The 22648-nt window shown below is 48.8% G+C and overlaps 1 protein-coding gene across 3 annotated transcripts in view; it reads left to right on the forward strand.

The window, feature by feature from the left end:
* The first annotated feature begins 752 nt into the window (after positions 1-752).
* LOC140106309 (uncharacterized) overlaps positions 753-22648 on the forward strand; it is a 37068-nt gene continuing 15172 nt past the window's right edge. Inside the window, exons 1-2 of one of the 3 annotated variants that reach the window (XM_072130694.1) lie at positions 753-815; positions 15547-15646. In XM_072130694.1, the coding sequence (XP_071986795.1) occupies positions 15569-15646 (78 nt within the window). In that variant the 5' untranslated portion in view covers positions 753-815; positions 15547-15568. The other 2 variants (XM_072130695.1, XM_072130693.1) reach the window with 2 other exon arrangements.

Consider the following 22648-nt stretch of genomic DNA (forward strand, 5'->3'; position numbering starts at 1 on the left):
GCTATACTGATACTGCTCTCTATACACACACAGCTCTGCTATACTGATACTACTCTCTATACACACACAGCTCTGCTATACTGATACTACTCTCTATACACACACAGCTCTGCTGTACCGATACTACTCTCTATACACACACAGCTCTGCTATACTGATACTACTCTCTATACACACACAGCTCTGCTATACTGATACTACTCTCTATACACACACAGCTCTGCTATACTGATACTACTCTATACACACACAGCTCTGCTATACCGATACTACTCTCTATACACACACAGCTCTGCTATACCGATACTACTCTCTATACACACACAGCTCTGCTATACTGATAATACTCTCTATACACACACAGCTCTGCTATACTGATACTACTCTCTATACACACACAGCTCTGCTATACTGATACTACTCTCTATACACACACAGCTCTGCTATACTGATACTACTCTCTATACACACACACAGCTCTGCTATACTGATACTGCTCTCTATACACACACAGCTCTGCTATACTGATAATACTCTATACACACACAGCTCTGCTATACTGATACTACTCTCTATACACACACAGCTCTGCTGTACCGATACTACTCTCTATACACACACAGCTCTGCTATACTGATACTACTCTCTATATACACACACAGCTCTGCTATACTGATACTACTCTATACACACACAGCCCTGCTATACCGGTTATTTTGCGTCTGTGGCCCCGCCCCTTCGCCCTTCCCTCACACGTGACCGATCACGTGATCTCCGGTCCCGCAGACCAGACCCCGGCATGTAGGAGGCAGCAGGTAACGGCCGCTCTTATTCCCATCACACCGGAGGCTGCAGGCGGCGCTGTATGACGTCATCGCGGTGCAGTGCGCTCTGCTGACGTCACACCCGTCACCTGCAGCACAGGGGCGGGAACATCAGGAGAATTACTGGGAGGAGCCAGGGCAGAGAGGCTGCCGGGAGGTGCGGTCATGTGATCTCATGGTCATGTGACACAAGTAAGTCCCGCCCATCCTCCAGTTCAGCCTGAACCCAGACGCCTTGTACAGGACCAGAGTCCTTGCATCATAGAGATATAGGATGCAGGGACTCCCTCTCTACCCAACACAGGATATAGAATTGTGCTATTATTACCAGTGAGTGTGCAGGGTGTGATGAGGCCTCCGCTGATACATCAGGAGGATATAGAGGCCGGTGTAGAATTGTGCTATTATTACCAGTGAGTGTGCAGGGTGTGATGAGGCCTCCGCTGATACATCAGGAGGATATAGAGGCCGGTGTAGAATTGTGCTATTATTAGCAGTGAGTGTGCAGGGTGTGATGAGGCCTCCGCTGATACATCAGGAGGATATAGAGGCCGGTGTAGAATTGTGCTATTACCAGTGAGTGTGCAGGGTGTGATGAGGCCTCCGCTGATACATCAGGAGGATATAGAGGCCGGTGTAGAATTGTGCTATTATTACCAGTGAGTGTGCAGGGTGTGATGAGGCCTCCGCTGATACATCAGGAGGATATAGAGGCCGGTGTAGAATTGTGCTATTATTACCAGTGAGTGTGCAGGGTGTGATGAGGCCTCCGCTGATACATCAGGAGGATATAGAGGCCGGTGTAGAATTGTGCTATTATTACCAGTGAGTGTGCAGGGTGTGATGAGGCCTCCGCTGATACATCAGGAGGATATAGAGGCCGGTGTAGAATTGTGCTATTATTACCAGTGAGTGTGCAGGGTGTGATGAGGCCTCCGCTGATACATCAGGAGGATATAGAGGCCGGTGTAGAATTGTGCTATTATTACCAGTGAGTGTGCAGGGTGTGATGAGGCCTCCGCTGATACATCAGGAGGATATAGAGGCCGGTGTAGAATTGTGCTATTATTACCAGTGAGTGTGCAGGGTGTGATGAGGCCTCCGCTGATACATCAGGAGGATATAGAGGCCGGTGTAGAATTGTGCTATTATTACCAGTGAGTGTGCAGGGTGTGATGAGGCCTCCGCTGATACATCAGGAGGATATAGAGGCCCGGTGTAGAATTGTGCTATTATTACCAGTGAGTGTGCAGGGTGTGATGAGGCCTCCGCTGATACATCAGGAGGATATAGAGGCCGGTGTAGAATTGTGCTATTATTACCAGTGAGTGTGCAGGGTGTGATGAGGCCTCCGCTGATACATCAGGAGGATATAGAGGCCGGTGTAGAATTGTGCTATTATTACCAGTGAGTGTGCAGGGTGTGATGAGGCCTCCGCTGATACATCAGGAGGATATAGAGGCCGGTGTAGAATTGTGCTATTATTACCAGTGAGTGTGCAGGGTGTGATGAGGCCTCCGCTGATACATCAGGAGGATATAGAGGCCGGTGTAGAATTGTGCTATTATTACCAGTGAGTGTGCAGGGTGTGATGAGGCCTCCGCTGATACATCAGGAGGATATAGAGGCCGGTGTAGAATTGTGCTATTATTACCAGTGAGTGTGCAGGGTGTGATGAGGCCTCCGCTGATACATCAGGAGGATATAGAGGCCGGTGTAGAATTGTGCTATTATTACCAGTGAGTGTGCAGGGTGTGATGAGGCCTCCGCTGATACATCAGGAGGATATAGAGGCCGGTGTAGAATTGTGCTATTATTACCAGTGAGTGTGCAGGGTGTGATGAGGCCTCCGCTGATACATCAGGAGGATATAGAGGCCGGTGTAGAATTGTGCTATTATTACCAGTGAGTGTGCAGGGTGTGATGAGGCCTCCGCTGATACATCGGGAGGATATAGAGGCCGGTGTAGAATTGTGCTATTATTACCAGTGAGTGTGCAGGGTGTGATGAGGCCTCCGCTGATACATCAGGAGGATATAGAGGCCGGTGTAGAATTGTGCTATTATTACCAGTGAGTGTGCAGGGTGTGATGAGGCCTCCGCTGATACATCAGGAGGATATAGAGGCCGGTGTAGAATTGTGCTATTATTACCAGTGAGTGTGCAGGGTGTGATGAGGCCTCCGCTGATACATCAGGAGGATATAGAGGCCGGTGTAGAATTGTGCTATTATTACCAGTGAGTGTGCAGGGTGTGATGAGGCCTCCGCTGATACATCAGGAGGATATAGAGGCCGGTGTAGAATTGTGCTATTATTACCAGTGAGTGTGCAGGGTGTGATGAGGCCTCCGCTGATACATCAGGAGGATATAGAGGCCGGTGTAGAATTGTGCTATTATTAGCAGTGAGTGTGCAGGGTGTGATGAGGCCTCCGCTGATACATCAGGAGGATATAGAGGCCGGTGTAGAATTGTGCTATTATTACCAGTGAGTGTGCAGGGTGTGATGAGGCCTCCGCTGATACATCAGGAGGATATAGAGGCCGGTGTAGAATTGTGCTATTATTACCAGTGAGTGTGCAGGGTGTGATGAGGCCTCCGCTGATACATCAGGAGGATATAGAGGCCGGTGTAGAATTGTGCTATTATTACCAGTGAGTGTGCAGGGTGTGATGAGGCCTCCGCTGATACATCAGGAGGATATAGAGGCCGGTGTAGAATTGTGCTATTATTACCAGTGAGTGTGCAGGGTGTGATGAGGCCTCCGCTGATACATCAGGAGGATATAGAGGCCGGTGTAGAATTGTGCTATTATTACCAGTGAGTGTGCAGGGTGTGATGAGGCCTCCGCTGATACATCGGGAGGATATAGAGGCCGGTGTAGAATTGTGCTATTATTACCAGTGAGTGTGCAGGGTGTGATGAGGCCTCCGCTGATACATCGGGAGGATATAGAGGCCGGTGTAGAATTGTGCTATTATTACCAGTGAGTGTGCAGGGTGTGATGAGGCCTCCGCTGATACATCAGGAGGCTATAGAGGCCGGTGTAGAATTGTGCTATTATTACCAGTGAGTGTGCAGGGTCTGATGAGGCCTCCGCTGATACATCAGGAGGATATAGAGGCCGATGTAGAATTGTGCTATTACCAGTGAGTGTGCAGGGTGTGATGAGGCCTCCGCTGATACATCAGGAGGATATAGAGGCCGGTGTAGAATTGTGCTATTATTACCAGTGAGTGTGCAGGGTGTGATGAGGCCTCCGCTGATACATCAGGAGGATATAGAGGCTGGTGTAGAATTGTGCTATTATTACCAGTGAGTGTGCAGGGGGTGATGAGGCCTCCGCTGATACATCAGGAGGATATAGAGGCCGGTGTAGAATTGTGCTATTATTACCAGTGAGTGTGCAGGGTGTGATGAGGCCTCCGCTGATACATCAGGAGGATATAGAGGCCGATGTAGAATTGTGCTATTATTACCAGTGAGTGTGCAGGGTGTGATAAGGCCTCCGCTGATACATCAGGAGGATATAGAGGCCGGTGTAGAATTGTGCTATTATTACCAGTGAGTTTGCAGGGTGTGATGAGGCCTCCGCTGATACATCAGGAGGATATAGAGGCCGGTGTAGAATTGTGCTATTACCAGTGAGTGTGCAGGGTGTGATGAGGCCTCCGCTGATACATCAGGAGGATATAGAGGCCGGTGTAGAATTGTGCTATTATTACCAGTGAGTGTGCAGGGTGTGATGAGGCCTCCGCTGACATATCAGGAGGATATAGAGGCCGGTGTAGAATTGTGCTATTATTACCAGTGAGTGTGCAGGGTGTGATGAGGCCTCCGCTGATACATCAGGAGGATATAGAGGCCGGTGTAGAATTGTGCTATTATTACCAGTGAGTGTGCAGGGTGTGATGAGGCCTCCGCTGATACATCAGGAGGATATAGAGGCCGGTGTAGAATTGTGCTATTATTACCAGTGAGTGTGCAGGGTGTGATGAGGCCTCCGCTGATACATCAGGAGGATATAGAGGCCGGTGTAGAATTGTGCTATTATTACCAGTGAGTGTGCAGGGTGTGATGAGGCCTCCGCTGATACATCAGGAGGATATAGAGGCCGGTGTAGAATTGTGCTATTATTACCAGTGAGTGTGCAGGGTGTGATGAGGCCTCCGCTGATACATCAGGAGGATATAGAGGCCGGTGTAGAATTGTGCTATTATTACCAGTGAGTGTGCAGGGTGTGATGAGGCCTCCGCTGATACATCAGGAGGATATAGAGGCCGGTGTAGAATTGTGCTATTATTACCAGTGAGTGTGCAGGGTGTGATGAGGCCTCCGCTGATACATCAGGAGGATATAGAGGCCGGTGTAGAATTGTGCTATTATTACCAGTGAGTGTGCAGGGTGTGATGAGGCCTCCGCTGATACATCAGGAGGATATAGAGGCCGGTGTAGAATTGTGCTATTATTACCAGTGAGTGTGCAGGGTGTGATGAGGCCTCCGCTGATACATCAGGAGGATATAGAGGCCGGTGTAGAATTGTGCTATTATTACCAGTGAGTGTGCAGGGTGTGATGAGGCCTCCGCTGATACATCAGGAGGATATAGAGGCCGGTGTAGAATTGTGCTATTATTACCAGTGAGTGTGCAGGGTGTGATGAGGCCTCCGCTGATACATCAGGAGGATATAGAGGCCGGTGTAGAATTGTGCTATTATTACCAGTGAGTGTGCAGGGTGTGATGAGGCCTCCGCTGATACATCAGGAGGATATAGAGGCCGGTGTAGAATTGTGCTATTATTACCAGTGAGTGTGCAGGGTGTGATGAGGCCTCCGCTGACATATCAGGAGGATATAGAGGCCGGTGTAGAATTGTGCTATTATTACCAGTGAGTGTGCAGGGTGTGATGAGGCCTCCGCTGATACATCAGGAGGATATAGAGGCCGGTGTAGAGTTGTGCTATTATTACCAGTGAGTGTGCAGGGTGTGATGAGGCCTCCGCTGATACATCAGGAGGATATAGAGGCCGGTGTAGAGTTGTGCTATTATTACCAGTGAGTGCGCAGGTGTGATGAGGCCTCCGCTGATACATCAGGAGGATATAGAGGCCGGTGTAGAATTGTGCTATTATTACCAGTGAGTGTGCAGGGTGTGATGAGGCCTCCGCTGACATATCAGGAGGATATAGAGGCCGATGTAGAATTGTGCTATTACCAGTGAGTGCGCAGGGTGTGATGAGGCCTCCGCTGATACATCAGGAGGATATAGAGGCCGGTGTAGAATTGTGCTATTATTACCAGTGAGTGTGCAGGGTGTGATGAGGCCTCCGCTGACATATCAGGAGGATATAGAGGCCGGTGTAGAATTGTGCTATTATTACCAGTGAGTGTGCAGGGTGTGATGAGGCCTCCGCTGATACATCAGGAGGATATAGAGGCCGGTGTAGAATTGTGCTATTATTACCAGTGAGTGTGCAGGGTGTGATGAGGCCTCCGCTGACATATCAGGAGGATATAGAGGCCGGTGTAGAATTGTGCTATTACCAGTGAGTGTGCAGGGTGTGATGAGGCCTCCGCTGATACATCAGGAGGATATAGAGGCCGGTGTAGAATTGTGCTATTATTACCAGTGAGTGTGCAGGGTGTGATGAGGCCTCCGCTGATACATCAGGAGGATATAGAGGCCGGTGTAGAATTGTGCTATTATTACCAGTGAGTGTGCAGGGTGTGATGAGGCCTCCGCTGATACATCAGGAGGATATAGAGGCCGGTGTAGAATTGTGCTATTATTAGCAGTGAGTGTGCAGGGTGTGATGAGGCCTCCGCTGATACATCAGGAGGATATAGAGGCCGGTGTAGAATTGTGCTATTATTACCAGTGAGTGTGCAGGGTGTGATAAGGCCTCCGCTGATACATCAGGAGGATATAGAGGCCGGTGTAGAATTGTGCTATTATTACCAGTGAGTGTGCAGGGTCTGATGAGGCCTCCGCTGATACATCAGGAGGATATAGAGGCCGGTGTAGAATTGTGCTATTATTACCAGTGAGTGTGCAGGGTCTGATGAGGCCTCCGCTGATACATCAGGAGGATATAGAGGCCGGTGTAGAATTGTGCTATTATTACCAGTGAGTGCGCAGGGTGTGATGAGGCCTCCGCTGATACATCAGGAGGATATAGAGGCCGGTGTAGAATTGTGCTATTATTACCAGTGAGTGTGCAGGGTGTGATGAGGCCTCCGCTGATACATCAGGAGGATATAGAGGCCGGTGTAGAATTGTGCTATTATTACCAGTGAGTGTGCAGGGTGTGATGAGGCCTCCGCTGATACATCAGGAGGATATAGAGGCCGGTGTAGAATTGTGCTATTATTACCAGTGAGTGTGCAGGGTGTGATGAGGCCTCCGCTGATACATCAGGAGGATATAGAGGCCGGTGTAGAATTGTGCTATTATTACCAGTGAGTGTGCAGGGTGTGATGAGGCCTCCGCTGATACATCAGGAGGATATAGAGGCCGGTGTAGAATTGTGCTATTATTACCAGTGAGTGTGCAGGGTGTGATGAGGCCTCCGCTGATACATCAGGAGGATATAGAGGCCGGTGTAGAATTGTGCTATTATTACCAGTGAGTGTGCAGGGTGTGATGAGGCCTCCGCTGATACATCAGGAGGATATAGAGGCCGGTGTAGAATTGTGCTATTATTACCAGTGAGTGTGCAGGGTGTGATGAGGCCTCCGCTGATACATCAGGAGGATATAGAGGCCGGTGTAGAATTGTGCTATTATTACCAGTGAGTGTGCAGGGTGTGATGAGGCCTCCGCTGATACATCAGGAGGATATAGAGGCCGGTGTAGAATTGTGCTATTATTAGCAGTGAGTGTGCAGGGGGTGATGAGGCCTCCGCTGATACATCAGGAGGATATAGAGGCCGGTGTAGAATTGTGCTATTATTACCAGTGAGTGTGCAGGGTGTGATGAGGCCTCCGCTGATACATCAGGAGGATATAGAGGCCGGTGTAGAATTGTGCTATTATTACCAGTGAGTGTGCAGGGTGTGATGAGGCCTCCGCTGATACATCAGGAGGATATAGAGGCCGGTGTAGAATTGTGCTATTATTACCAGTGAGTGTGCAGGGTGTGATGAGGCCTCCGCTGATACATCGGGAGGATATAGAGGCCGGTGTAGAATTGTGCTATTATTACCAGTGAGTGTGCAGGGTGTGATGAGGCCTCCGCTGATACATCGGGAGGATATAGAGGCCGGTGTAGAATTGTGCTATTATTACCAGTGAGTGTGCAGGGTGTGATGAGGCCTCCGCTGATACATCAGGAGGCTATAGAGGCCGGTGTAGAATTGTGCTATTATTACCAGTGAGTGTGCAGGGTCTGATGAGGCCTCCGCTGATACATCAGGAGGATATAGAGGCCGATGTAGAATTGTGCTATTACCAGTGAGTGTGCAGGGTGTGATGAGGCCTCCGCTGATACATCAGGAGGATATAGAGGCCGGTGTAGAATTGTGCTATTATTACCAGTGAGTGTGCAGGGTGTGATGAGGCCTCCGCTGATACATCAGGAGGATATAGAGGCTGGTGTAGAATTGTGCTATTATTACCAGTGAGTGTGCAGGGGGTGATGAGGCCTCCGCTGATACATCAGGAGGATATAGAGGCCGGTGTAGAATTGTGCTATTATTACCAGTGAGTGTGCAGGGTGTGATGAGGCCTCCGCTGATACATCAGGAGGATATAGAGGCCGATGTAGAATTGTGCTATTATTACCAGTGAGTGTGCAGGGTGTGATAAGGCCTCCGCTGATACATCAGGAGGATATAGAGGCCGGTGTAGAATTGTGCTATTATTACCAGTGAGTTTGCAGGGTGTGATGAGGCCTCCGCTGATACATCAGGAGGATATAGAGGCCGGTGTAGAATTGTGCTATTATTACCAGTGAGTGTGCAGGGTGTGATGAGGCCTCCGCTGATACATCAGGAGGATATAGAGGCCGGTGTAGAATTGTGCTATTATTACCAGTGAGTGTGCAGGGTGTGATGAGGCCTCCGCTGATACATCGGGAGGATATAGAGGCCGGTGTAGAATTGTGCTATTATTACCAGTGAGTGTGCAGGGTGTGATGAGGCCTCCGCTGATACATCAGGAGGATATAGAGGCCGGTGTAGAATTGTGCTATTATTAGCAGTGAGTGTGCAGGATGTGATGAGGCCTCCGCTGATACATCAGGAGGATATAGAGGCCAGTGTAGAATTGTGCTATTATTACCAGTGAGTGTGCCGGGTGAGATGAGGCCTCCGCTGATACATCAGGAGGATATAGAGGCCAGTGTAGAATTGTGCTATTATTACCAGTGAGTGTGCCGGGTGAGATGAGGCCTCCGCTGATACATCAGGAGGCTATAGAGGCCGGTGTAGAATTGTGCTATTATTACCAGTGAGTGTGCAGGGTCTGATGAGGCCTCCGCTGATACATCAGGAGGATATAGAGGCCGGTGTAGAATTGTGCTATTATTACCAGTGAGTGTGCAGGGGGTGATGAGGCCTCCGCTGATACATCAGGAGGATATAGAGGCCGGTGTAGAATTGTGCTATTATTACCAGTGAGTGTGCAGGGTGTGATGAGGCCTCCGCTGATACATCAGGAGGATATAGAGGCTGGTGTAGAATTGTGCTATTATTACCAGTGAGTGTGCAGGGGGTGATGAGGCCTCCGCTGATACATCAGGAGGATATAGAGGCCGGTGTAGAATTGTGCTATTATTACCAGTGAGTGTGCAGGGTGTGATGAGGCCTCCGCTGATACATCAGGAGGATATAGAGGCTGGTGTAGAATTGTGCTATTATTACCAGTGAGTGTGCAGGGGGTGATGAGGCCTCCGCTGATACATCAGGAGGATATAGAGGCCGGTGTAGAATTGTGCTATTATTACCAGTGAGTGTGCAGGGTGTGATAAGGCCTCCGCTGATACATCAGGAGGATATAGAGGCCGGTGTAGAATTGTGCTATTATTACCAGTGAGTTTGCAGGGTGTGATGAGGCCTCCGCTGATACATCAGGAGGATATAGAGGCCGGTGTAGAATTGTGCTATTATTACCAGTGAGTGTGCAGGGTGTGATGAGGCCTCCGCTGATACATCAGGAGGATATAGAGGCCGGTGTAGAATTGTGCTATTATTACCAGTGAGTGTGCAGGGTGTGATGAGGCCTCCGCTGATACATCGGGAGGATATAGAGGCCGGTGTAGAATTGTGCTATTATTACCAGTGAGTGTGCAGGGTGTGATGAGGCCTCCGCTGATACATCAGGAGGATATAGAGGCCGGTGTAGAATTGTGCTATTATTAGCAGTGAGTGTGCAGGATGTGATGAGGCCTCCGCTGATACATCAGGAGGATATAGAGGCCAGTGTAGAATTGTGCTATTATTACCAGTGAGTGTGCCGGGTGAGATGAGGCCTCCGCTGATACATCAGGAGGATATAGAGGCCAGTGTAGAATTGTGCTATTATTACCAGTGAGTGTGCAGGGTGAGATGAGGCCTCCGCTGATACATCAGGAGGATATAGAGGCCGGTGTAGAATTGTGCTATTATTACCAGTGAGTGTGCAGGGTGTGATGAGGCCTCCGCTGATACATCAGGAGGATATAGAGGCCGGTGTAGAATTGTGCTATTATTACCAGTGAGTGTGCAGGGTGTGATGAGGCCTCCGCTGATACATCAGGAGGATATAGAGGCCGGTGTAGAATTGTGCTATTATTACCAGTGAGTGTGCAGGGTGTGATGAGGCCTCCGCTGATACATCAGGAGGATATAGAGGCCGGTGTAGAATTGTGCTATTATTACCAGTGAGTGTGCAGGGTGTGATGAGGCCTCCGCTGATACATCAGGAGGATATAGAGGCCGGTGTAGAATTGTGCTATTATTACCAGTGAGTGTGCAGGGGGTGATGAGGCCTCCGCTGATACATCAGGAGGATATAGAGGCCGGTGTAGAGTTGTGCTATTATTACCAGTGAGTGTGCAGGGTGTGATGAGGCCTCCGCTGATACATCAGGAGGATATAGAGGCCGGTGTAGAATTGTGCTATTATTACCAGTGAGTGTGCAGGATGTGATGAGGCCTCCGCTGATACATCGGGAGGATATAGAGGCCGGTGTAGAATTGTGCTATTATTACCAGTGAGTGTGCAGGATGTGATGAGGCCTCCGCTGATACATCAGGAGGATATAGAGGCCGGTGTAGAATTGTGCTATTATTACCAGTGAGTGTGCAGGGTGTGATGAGGCCTCCGCTGATACATCAGGAGGATATAGAGGCCGGTGTAGAATTGTGCTATTATTACCAGTGAGTGTGCAGGGTGTGATGAGGCCTCCGCTGATACATCGGGAGGATATAGAGGCCGGTGTAGAATTGTGCTATTATTACCAGTGAGTGTGCAGGGTGTGATGAGGCCTCCGCTGATACATCAGGAGGATATAGAGGCCGGTGTAGAATTGTGCTATTATTACCAGTGAGTGTGCAGGGTGTGATGAGGCCTCCGCTGATACATCAGGAGGATATAGAGGCCGGTGTAGAATTGTGCTATTATTACCAGTGAGTGTGCAGGGTGTGATGAGGCCTCCGCTGATACATCAGGAGGATATAGAGGCCGGTGTAGAATTGTGCTATTATTAGCAGTGAGTGTGCAGGGTGTGATGAGGCCTCCGCTGATACATCAGGAGGTTATAGAGGCCGGTGTAGAATTGTGCTATTATTACCAGTGAGTGTGCAGGGTGTGATGAGGCCTCCGCTGATACATCAGGAGGATATAGAGGCCAGTGTAGAATTGTGCTATTACCAGTGAGTGTGCAGGGTGTGATGAGGCCTCCGCTGATACATCAGGAGGATATAGAGGCCGGTGTAGAATTGTGCTATTATTAGCAGTGAGTGTGCAGGGTGTGATGAGGCCTCCGCTGATACATCAGGAGGTTATAGAGGCCGGTGTAGAATTGTGCTATTATTACCAGTGAGTGTGCAGGGTGTGATGAGGCCTCCGCTGATACATCAGGAGGATATAGAGGCCGGTGTAGAATTGTGCTATTATTACCAGTGAGTGTGCAGGGTGTGATGAGGCCTCCGCTGATACATCAGGAGGATATAGAGGCCGGTGTAGAATTGTGCTATTATTACCAGTGAGTGTGCAGGGTGTGATGAGGCCTCCGCTGATACATCAGGAGGATATAGAGGCCGGTGTAGAATTGTGCTATTATTACCAGTGAGTGTGCAGGGTGTGATGAGGCCTCCGCTGATACATCAGGAGGATATAGAGGCCGGTGTAGAATTGTGCTATTATTAGCAGTGAGTGTGCAGGGTGTGATGAGGCCTCCGCTGATACATCAGGAGGATATAGAGGCCGGTGTAGAATTGTGCTATTATTACCAGTGAGTGTGCAGGGTGTGATGAGGCCTCTGCTGATACATCGGGAGGATATAGAGGCCGGTGTAGAATTGTGCTATTATTACCAGTGAGTGTGCAGGGTGTGATGAGGCCTCCGCTGATACATCGGGAGGATATAGAGGCCGGTGTAGAATTGTGCTATTATTACCAGTGAGTGTGCAGGGTGTGATGAGGCCTCCGCTGATACATCAGGAGGATATAGAGGCCGGTGTAGAATTGTGCTATTATTACCAGTGAGTGTACAGGGTGTGATGAGGCCTCCGCTGATACATCAGGAGGATATAGAGGCCGGTGTAGAATTGTGCTATTATTACCAGTGAGTGTGCAGGATGTGATGAGGCCTCCGCTGATACATCAGGAGGATATAGAGGCCGGTGTAGAATTGTGCTATTATTACCAGTGAGTGTGCAGGGTGTGATGAGGCCTCCGCTGATACATCAGGAGGATATAGAGGCCGGTGTAGAATTGTGCTATTATTACCAGTGAGTGTGCAGGGTGTGATGAGGCCTCCGCTGATACATCAGGAGGATATAGAGGCTGGTGTAGAATTGTGCTATTATTACCAGTGAGTGTGCAGGGTGTGATGAGGCCTCCGCTGATACATCAGGAGGATATAGAGGCCGGTGTAGAATTGTGCTATTATTACCAGTGAGTGTGCAGGGTGTGATGAGGCCTCCGCTGATACATCAGGAGGATATAGAGGCTGGTGTAGAATTGTGCTATTATTACCAGTGAGTGTGCAGGGTGTGATGAGGCCTCCGCTGATACATCAGGAGGATATAGAGGCCGGTGTAGAATTGTGCTATTATTACCAGTGAGTGTGCAGGGTGTGATGAGGCCTCCGCTGATACATCAGGAGGATATAGAGGCCGGTGTAGAATTGTGCTATTATTACCAGTGAGTGTGCAGGGTGTGATGAGGCCTCCGCTGACATATCAGGAGGATATAGAGGCCGGTGTAGAATTGTGCTATTATTACCAGTGAGTGTGCAGGGTCTGATGAGGCCTCCGCTGATACATCAGGAGGATATAGAGGCCGGTGTAGAATTGTGCTATTATTACCAGTGAGTGTGCAGGGTGTGATGAGGCCTCCGCTGATACATCAGGAGGATATAGAGGCCGGTGTAGAATTGTGCTATTATTACCAGTGAGTGTGCAGGGTGTGATGAGGCCTCCGCTGATACATCAGGAGGATATAGAGGCCGGTGTAGAATTGTGCTATTATTACCAGTGAGTGTGCAGGGTGTGATGAGGCCTCCGCTGATACATCGGGAGGATATAGAGGCCGATGTAGAATTGTGCTATTATTACCAGTGAGTGTGCAGGGTGTGATGAGGCCTCCGCTGATACATCGGGAGGATATAGAGGCCGATGTAGAATTGTGCTATTATTACCAGTGAGTGTGCAGGGTGTGATGAGGCCTCCGCTGATACATCAGGAGGATATAGAGGCTGGTGTAGAATTGTGCTATTATTACCAGTGAGTGTGCAGGGTGTGATGAGGCCTCCGCTGATACATCAGGAGGATATAGAGGCCGGTGTAGAATTGTGCTATTATTACCAGTGAGTGTGCAGGGTGTGATGAGGCCTCCGCTGATACATCAGGAGGATATAGAGGCCGGTGTAGAATTGTGCTATTATTACCAGTGAGTGTGCAGGGTGTGATGAGGCCTCCGCTGATACATCAGGAGGATATAGAGGCCGGTGTAGAATTGTGCTATTATTACCAGTGAGTGTGCAGGGTGTGATGAGGCCTCCGCTGATACATCAGGAGGATATAGAGGCCGGTGTAGAATTGTGCTATTATTAGCAGTGAGTGTGCAGGGTGTGATGAGGCCTCCGCTGATACATCAGGAGGATATAGAGGCCGGTGTAGAATTGTGCTATTATTACCAGTGAGTGTGCAGGGTGTGATGAGGCCTCCGCTGATACATCAGGAGGATATAGAGGCCGGTGTAGAATTGTGCTATTATTACCAGTGAGTGTGCAGGGTGTGATGAGGCCTCCGCTGATACATCAGGAGGATATAGAGGCCGGTGTAGAATTGTGCTATTATTACCAGTGAGTGTGCAGGGGGTGATGAGGCCTCCGCTGATACATCAGGAGGATATAGAGGCCGGTGTAGAGTTGTGCTATTATTACCAGTGAGTGTGCAGGGTGTGATGAGGCCTCCGCTGATACATGAGGAGGATATAGAGGCCGGTGTAGAATTGTGCTATTATTACCAGTGAGTGTGCAGGGTGTGATGAGGCCTCCGCTGATACATCAGGAGGATATAGAGGCCGGTGTAGAATTGTGCTATTATTACCAGTGAGTGTGCAGGGTGTGATGAGGCCTCCGCTGATACATCAGGAGGATATAGAGGCCGGTGTAGAATTGTGCTATTATTACCAGTGAGTGTGCAGGGTGTGATGAGGCCTCCGCTGATACATCAGGAGGATATAGAGGCCGGTGTAGAATTGTGCTATTATTACCAGTGAGTGTGCAGGGTGTGATGAGGCCTCCGCTGATACATCAGGAGGATATAGAGGCCGGTGTAGAATTGTGCTATTATTACCAGTGAGTGTGCAGGGTGTGATGAGGCCTCCGCTGATACATCAGGAGGATATAGAGGCCGGTGTAGAATTGTGCTATTATTAGCAGTGAGTGTGCAGGGTGTGATGAGGCCTCCGCTGATACATCAGGAGGATATAGAGGCCGGTGTAGAATTGTGCTATTATTACCAGTGAGTGTGCAGGGTGTGATGAGGCCTCCGCTGATACATCAGGAGGATATAGAGGCCGGTGTAGAATTGTGCTATTATTACCAGTGAGTGTGCAGGGTGTGATGAGGCCTCCGCTGATACATCAGGAGGATATAGAGGCCGGTGTAGAATTGTGCTATTATTACCAGTGAGTGTGCAGGGGGTGATGAGGCCTCCGCTGATACATCAGGAGGATATAGAGGCCGGTGTAGAGTTGTGCTATTATTACCAGTGAGTGTGCAGGGTGTGATGAGGCCTCCGCTGATACATGAGGAGGATATAGAGGCCGGTGTAGAATTGTGCTATTATTACCAGTGAGTGTGCAGGGTGTGATGAGGCCTCCGCTGATACATCAGGAGGATATAGAGGCCGGTGTAGAATTGTGCTATTATTACCAGTGAGTGTGCAGGGTGTGATGAGGCCTCCGCTGTCCTGGAGGTCCTACAGAGGTCATGGAGAGGTCAGCTTGCATGTCCAGCACTTACCTGGAGGCAGTTGTACTGATCCCGATCATTTCTATATCTATTGTCTTAGGAGACGTTCTTTAGCCATCAAGATGGACGAACACAAGAACCGGACTTCACAGAAGATACTGGACCTCACCCTAGAGATCCTTCACTTACTGACAGGAGAGGTGAGGAGATCACTGACATCGGTTCTGAGGGATTATGGGTCCGGTATATCAGTATTTCTGTAGATGGGAGAGGTGAGGAGATCACTGACATCGGTTCTGAGGGATTATGGGTCCGGTATATCAGTATTTCTGTAGATGGGAGAGGTGAGGAGATCACTGACATCGGTTCTGAGGGATTATGGGTCCGGTATATCAGTATTTCTGTAGACGGGAGAGGTGAGGAGATCACTGACATCGGTTCTGAGGGATTATCGGTCCGGTATATCAGTATTTCTGTAGATGGGAGAGGTGAGGAGATCACTGACATCGGTTCTGAGGGATTATGGGTCCGGTATATCAGTATTTCTGTAGACGGGAGAGGTGAGGAGATCACTGACATCGGTTCTGAGGGATTATCGGTCCGGTATATCAGTATTTCTGTAGACAGGAGAGGTGAGGAGATCACTGACATCGGTTCTGAGGGATTATTGGTCCGGTATATCAGTATTTCTGTAGACAGGAGAGGTGAGGAGATCAGTGACATCGGTTCTGAGGGATTATCGGTCCGGTATATCAGTATTTCTGTAGACGGGAGAGGTGAGGAGATCACTGACATCGGTTCTGAGGGATTATCGGTCCGGTATATCAGTATTTCTGTAGATGGGAGAGGTGAGGAGATCACTGACATCGGTTCTGAGGGATTATCGGTCCGGTATATCAGTATTTCTGTAGACGGGAGAGGTGAGGAGATCACTGACATCGGTTCTGAGGGATTATCGGTCCGGTATATCAGTATTTCTGTAGATGGGAGAGGTGAGGAGATCACTGACATCGGTTCTGAGGGATTATCGGTCCGGTATATCAGTATTTCTGTAGACAGGAGAGGTGAGGAGATCACTGACATCGGTTCTGAGGGATTATCGGTCCGGTATATCAGTATTTCTGTAGATGGGAGAGGTGAGGAGATCACTGACATCGGTTCTGAGGGATTATCGGTCCGGTATATCAGTATTTCTGTAGATGGGAGAGGTGAGGAGATCACTGACATCGGTTCTGAGGGATTATCGGTCCGGTATATCAGTATTTCTGTAGACGGGAGAGGTGAGGAGATCACTGACATCGGTTCTGAGGGATTATCGGTCCAGTATATCAGTATTTCTGTAGACAGGAGAGGTGAGGAGATCACTGACATCGGTTCTGAGGGATTATCGGTCCGGTATATCAGTATTTCTGTAGATGGGAGAGGTGAGGAGATCACTGACATCGGTTCTGAGGGATTATCGGTCCGGTATATCAGTATTTCTGTAGATGGGAGAGGTGAGGAGATCAGTGACATCGGTTCTGAGGGATTATCGGTCCGGTATATCAGTATTTCTGTAGATGGGAGAGGTGAGGAGATCACTGACATCGGTTCTGAGGGATTATCGGTCCGGTATATCAGTATTTCTGTAGACGGGAGAGGTGAGGAGATCACTGACATCGGTTCTGAGGGATTATTGGTCCGGTATATCAGTATTTCTGTAGATGGGAGAGGTGAGGAGATCACTGACATCGGTTCTGAGGGATTATCGGTCCGGTATATCAGTATTTCTGTAGATGGAGAGGTGAGGAGATCACTGACATCGGTTCTGAGGGATTATCGGTCCGGTATATCAGTATTTCTGTAGATGGGAGAGGTGAGGAGATCACTGACATCGGTTCTGAGGGATTATCGGTCCGGTATATCAGTATTTCTGTAGATGTGATGGGAGAGGTGAGGAGATCACTGACATCGGTTCTGAGGGATTATCGGTCCGGTATATCAGTATTTCTGTAGATGTGAGAGGTGAGGAGATCACTGACATCGGTTCTGAGGGATTATCGGTCCGGTATATCAGTATTTCTGTAGATGGGAGAGGTGAGGAGATCACTGACATCGGTTCTGAGGGATTATCGGTCCGGTATATCAGTATTTCTGTAGATGGGAGAGGTGAGGAGATCACTGACATCGGTTCTGAGGGATTATGGGTCCGATATATCAGTATTTCTGTAGACGGGAGAGGTGAGGAGATCACTGACATCGGTTCTGATGGATTATCGGTCCGGTATATCAGTATTTCTGTAGATGGGAGAGGTGAGGAGATCACTGACATCGGTTCTGAGGGATTATCGGTCCGGTATATCAGTATTTCTGTAGACGGGAGAGGTGAGGAGATCACTGACATCGGTTCTGAGGGATTATTGGTCCGGTATATCAGTATTTCTGTAGACAGGAGAGGTGAGGAGATCACTGACATCGGTTCTGAGGGATTATCGGTCCGGTATATCAGTATTTCTGTAGACAGGAGAGGTGAGGAGATCACTGACATCGGTTCTGAGGGATTATCGGTCCGGTATATCAGTATTTCTGTAGACAGGAGAGGTGAGGAGATCACTGACATCGGTTCTGATGGATTATCGGTCCGGTATATCAGTATTTCTGTAGATGGGAGAGGTGAGGAGATCACTGACATCGGTTCTGAGGGATTATCGGTCCGGTATATCAGTATTTCTGTAGACAGGAGAGGTGAGGAGATCAGTGACATCGGTTCTGAGGGATTATGGGTCCGGTATATCAGTATTTCTGTAGATGTGACGGGAGAGGTGAGGAGATCACTGACATCGGTTCTGAGGGATTATCGGTCCGGTATATCAGTATTTCTGTAGATGTGACGGGAGAGGTGAGGAGATCACTGACATCGGTTCTGATGGATTATCGGTCCGGTATATCAGTATTTCTGTAGATGGGAGAGGTGAGGAGATCACTGACATCGGTTCTGAGGGATTATCGGTCCGGTATATCAGTATTTCTGTAGATGGGAGAGGTGAGGAGATCACTGACATCGGTTCTGAGGGATTATCGGTCCGGTATATCAGTATTTCTGTAGATGGGAGAGGTGAGGAGATCACTGACATCGGTTCTGAGGGATTATGGGTCCGGTATATCAGTATTTCTGTAGACGGGAGAGGTGAGGAGATCAGTGACATCGGTTCTGAGGGATTATCGGTCCGGTATATCAGTATTTCTGTAGATGGGAGAGGTGAGGAGATCACTGACATCGGTTCTGAGGGATTATCGGTCCGGTATATCAGTATTTCTGTAGATGGGAGAGGTGAGGAGATCACTGACATCGGTTCTGAGGGATTATCGGTCCGGTATATCAGTATTTCTGTAGATGTGACAGGAGAGGTGAGGAGATCACTGACATCGGTTCTGAGGGATTATCGGTCCGGTATATCAGTATTTCTGTAGATGTGACAGGAGAGGTGAGGAGATCACTGACATCGGTTCTGAGGGATTATCGGTCCGGTATATCAGTATTTCTGTAGATGGGAGAGGTGAGGAGATCACTGACATCGGTTCTGAGGGATTATCGGTCCGGTATATCAGTATTTCTGTAGATGGGAGAGGTGAGGAGATCACTGACATCGGTTCTGAGGGATTATGGGTCCGGTATATCAGTATTTCTGTAGATGTGACAGGAGAGGTGAGGAGATCTCTGACATCGGTTCTGAGGGATTATCGGTCCGGTATATCAGTATTTCTGTAGATGGGAGAGGTGAGGAGATCACTGACATCGGTTCTGAGGGATTATCGGTCCGGTATATCAGTATTTCTGTAGATGTGACAGGAGAGGTGAGGAGATCACTGACATCGGTTCTGAGGGATTATCGGTCCGGTATATCAGTATTTCTGTAGACAGGAGAGGTGAGGAGATCACTGACATCGGTTCTGAGGGATTATCGGTCCGGTATATCAGTATTTCTGTAGATGGGAGAGGTGAGGAGATCACTGACATCGGTTCTGAGGGATTATCGGTCCGGTATATCAGTATTTCTGTAGACGGGAGAGGTGAGGAGATCACTGACATCGGTTCTGAGGGATTATCGGTCCGGTATATCAGTATTTCTGTAGACGGGAGAGGTGAGGAGATCACTGACATCGGTTCTGAGGGATTATCGGTCCGGTATATCAGTATTTCTGTAGAAGGGAGAGGTGAGGAGATCACTGACATCGGTTCTGAGGGATTATCGGTCCGGTATATCAGTATTTCTGTAGATGGGAGAGGTGAGGAGATCACTGACATCGGTTCTGAGGGATTATCGGTCCGGTATATCAGTATTTCTGTAGATGGGAGAGGTGAGGAGATCACTGACATCGGTTCTGAGGGATTATCGGTCCGGTATATCAGTATTTCTGTAGACGGGAGAGGTGAGGAGATCACTGACATCGGTTCTGAGGGATTATCGGTCCGGTATATCAGTATTTCTGTAGACGGGAGAGGTGAGGAGATCACTGACATCGGTTCTGAGGGATTATCGGTCCGGTATATCAGTATTTCTGTAGATGGGAGAGGTGAGGAGATCACTGACATCGGTTCTGAGGGATTATCGGTCCAGTATATCAGTATTTCTGTAGATGTGACAGGAGAGGTGAGGAGATCACTGACATCGGTTCTGAGGGATTATCGGTCCGGTATATCAGTATTTCTGTAGACGGGAGAGGTGAGGAGATCACTGACATCGGTTCTGAGGGATTATCGGTCCGGTATATCAGTATTTCTGTAGATGGGAGAGGTGAGGAGATCACTGACATCGGTTCTGAGGGATTATCGGTCCGGTATATCAGTATTTCTGTAGATGGGAGAGGTGAGGAGATCACTGACATCGGTTCTGAGGGATTATCGGTCCGGTATATCAGTATTTCTGTAGATGGGAGAGGTGAGGAGATCACTGACATCGGTTCTGAGGGATTATCGGTCCGGTATATCAGTATTTCTGTAGAAGGGAGAGGTGAGGAGATCAGTGACATCGGTTCTGAGGGATTATCGGTCCGGTATATCAGTATTTCTGTAGACAGGAGAGGTGAGGAGATCACTGACATCGGTTCTGAGGGATTATGGGTCCGGTATATCAGTATTTCTGTAGATGTGACAGGAGAGGTGAGGAGATCACTGACATCGGTTCTGAGGGATTATCGGTCCGGTATATCAGTATTTCTGTAGACGGGAGAGGTGAGGAGATCACTGACATCGGTTCTGAGGGATTATTGGTCCGGTATATCAGTATTTCTGTAGACAGGAGAGGTGAGGAGATCACTGACATCGGTTCTGAGGGATTATCGGTCCGGTATATCAGTATTTCTGTAGATGGGAGAGGTGAGGAGATCACTGACATCGGTTCTGAGGGATTATCGGTCCGGTATATCAGTATTTCTGTAGATGGGAGAGGTGAGGAGATCACTGACATCGGTTCTGAGGGATTATCGGTCCGGTATATCAGTATTTCTATAGACGGGAGAGGTGAGGAGATCACTGACATCGGTTCTGAGGGATTATGGGTCCGGTATATCAGTATTTCTGTAGACAGGAGAGGTGAGGAGATCACTGACATCGGTTCTGAGGGATTATCGGTCCGGTATATCAGTATTTCTATAGACGGGAGAGGTGAGGAGATCACTGACATCGGTTCTGAGGGATTATCGGTCCGGTATATCAGTATTTCTGTAGAAGGGAGAGGTGAGGAGATCACTGACATCGGTTCTGAGGGATTATCGGTCCGGTATATCAGTATTTCTGTAGACGGGAGAGGTGAGGAGATCACTGACATCGGTTCTGAGGGATTATCGGTCCGGTATATCAGTATTTCTGTAGATTGGGAGGTGAGGAGATCACTGACATCGGTTCTGAGGGATTATCGGTCCGGTATATCAGTATTTCTGTAGATGGGAGAGGTGAGGAGATCACTGACATCGGTTCTGAGGGATTATCGGTCCGGTATATCAGTATTTCTGTAGATGGGAGAGGTGAGGAGATCACTGACATCGGTTCTGAGGGATTATCGGTCCGGTATATCAGTATTTCTGTAGATGGGAGAGGTGAGGAGATCACTGACATCGGTTCTGAGGGATTATCGGTCCGGTATATCAGTATTTCTGTAGACGGGAGAGGTGAGGAGATCACTGACATCGGTTCTGAGGGATTATCGGTCCGGTATATCAGTATTTCTGTAGACGGGAGAGGTGAGGAGATCACTGACATCGGTTCTGAGGGATTATGGGTCCGGTATATCAGTATTTCTGTAGATGGGAGAGGTGAGGAGATCACTGACATCGGTTCTGAGGGATTATTGGTCCGGTATATCAGTATTTCTGTAGACAGGAGAGGTGAGGAGATCAGTGACATCGGTTCTGAGGGATTATCGGTCCGGTATATCAGTATTTCTGTAGATGTGACAGGAGAGGTGAGGAGATCACTGACATCGGTTCTGAGAGATTATCGGTCCGGTATATCAGTATTTCTGTAGATGGGAGAGGTGAGGAGATCACTGACATCGGTTCTGAGGGATTATCGGTCCGGTATATCAGTATTTCTGTAGATGGGAGAGGTGAGGAGATCACTGACATCGGTTCTGAGGGATTATGGGTCCGGTATATCAGTATTTCTGTAGACGGGAGAGGTGAGGAGATCACTGACATCGGTTCTGAGGGATTATCGGTCCGGTATATCAGTATTTCTGTAGACGGGAGAGGTGAGGAGATCACTGACATCGGTTCTGAGGGATTATCGGTCCGGTATATCAGTATTTCTGTAGACGGGAGAGGTGAGGAGATCACTGACATCGGTTCTGAGGGATTATGGGTCCGGTATATCAGTATTTCTGTAGACAGGAGAGGTGAGGAGATCACTGACATCGGTTCTGAGGGATTATCGGTCCGGTATATCAGTATTTCTGTAGATGGTAGAGGTGAGGAGATCACTGACATCGGTTCTGAGGGATTATCGGTCCGGTATATCAGTATTTCTGTAGATGGGAGAGGTGAGGAGATCACTGACATCGGTTCTGAGGGATTATCGGTCCGGTATATCAGTATTTCTGTAGACGGGAGAGGTGAGGAGGTCACTGACATCGGTTCTGATGGATTATCGGTCCGGTATATCAGTATTTCTGTAGAAGGGAGAGGTGAGGAGATCACTGACATCGGTTCTGAGGGATTATCGGTCC

Source organism: Engystomops pustulosus, chromosome 11 (genome assembly GCF_040894005.1).
Source record: "Engystomops pustulosus chromosome 11, aEngPut4.maternal, whole genome shotgun sequence".
NCBI lineage: Eukaryota > Metazoa > Chordata > Amphibia > Anura > Leptodactylidae > Engystomops > Engystomops pustulosus.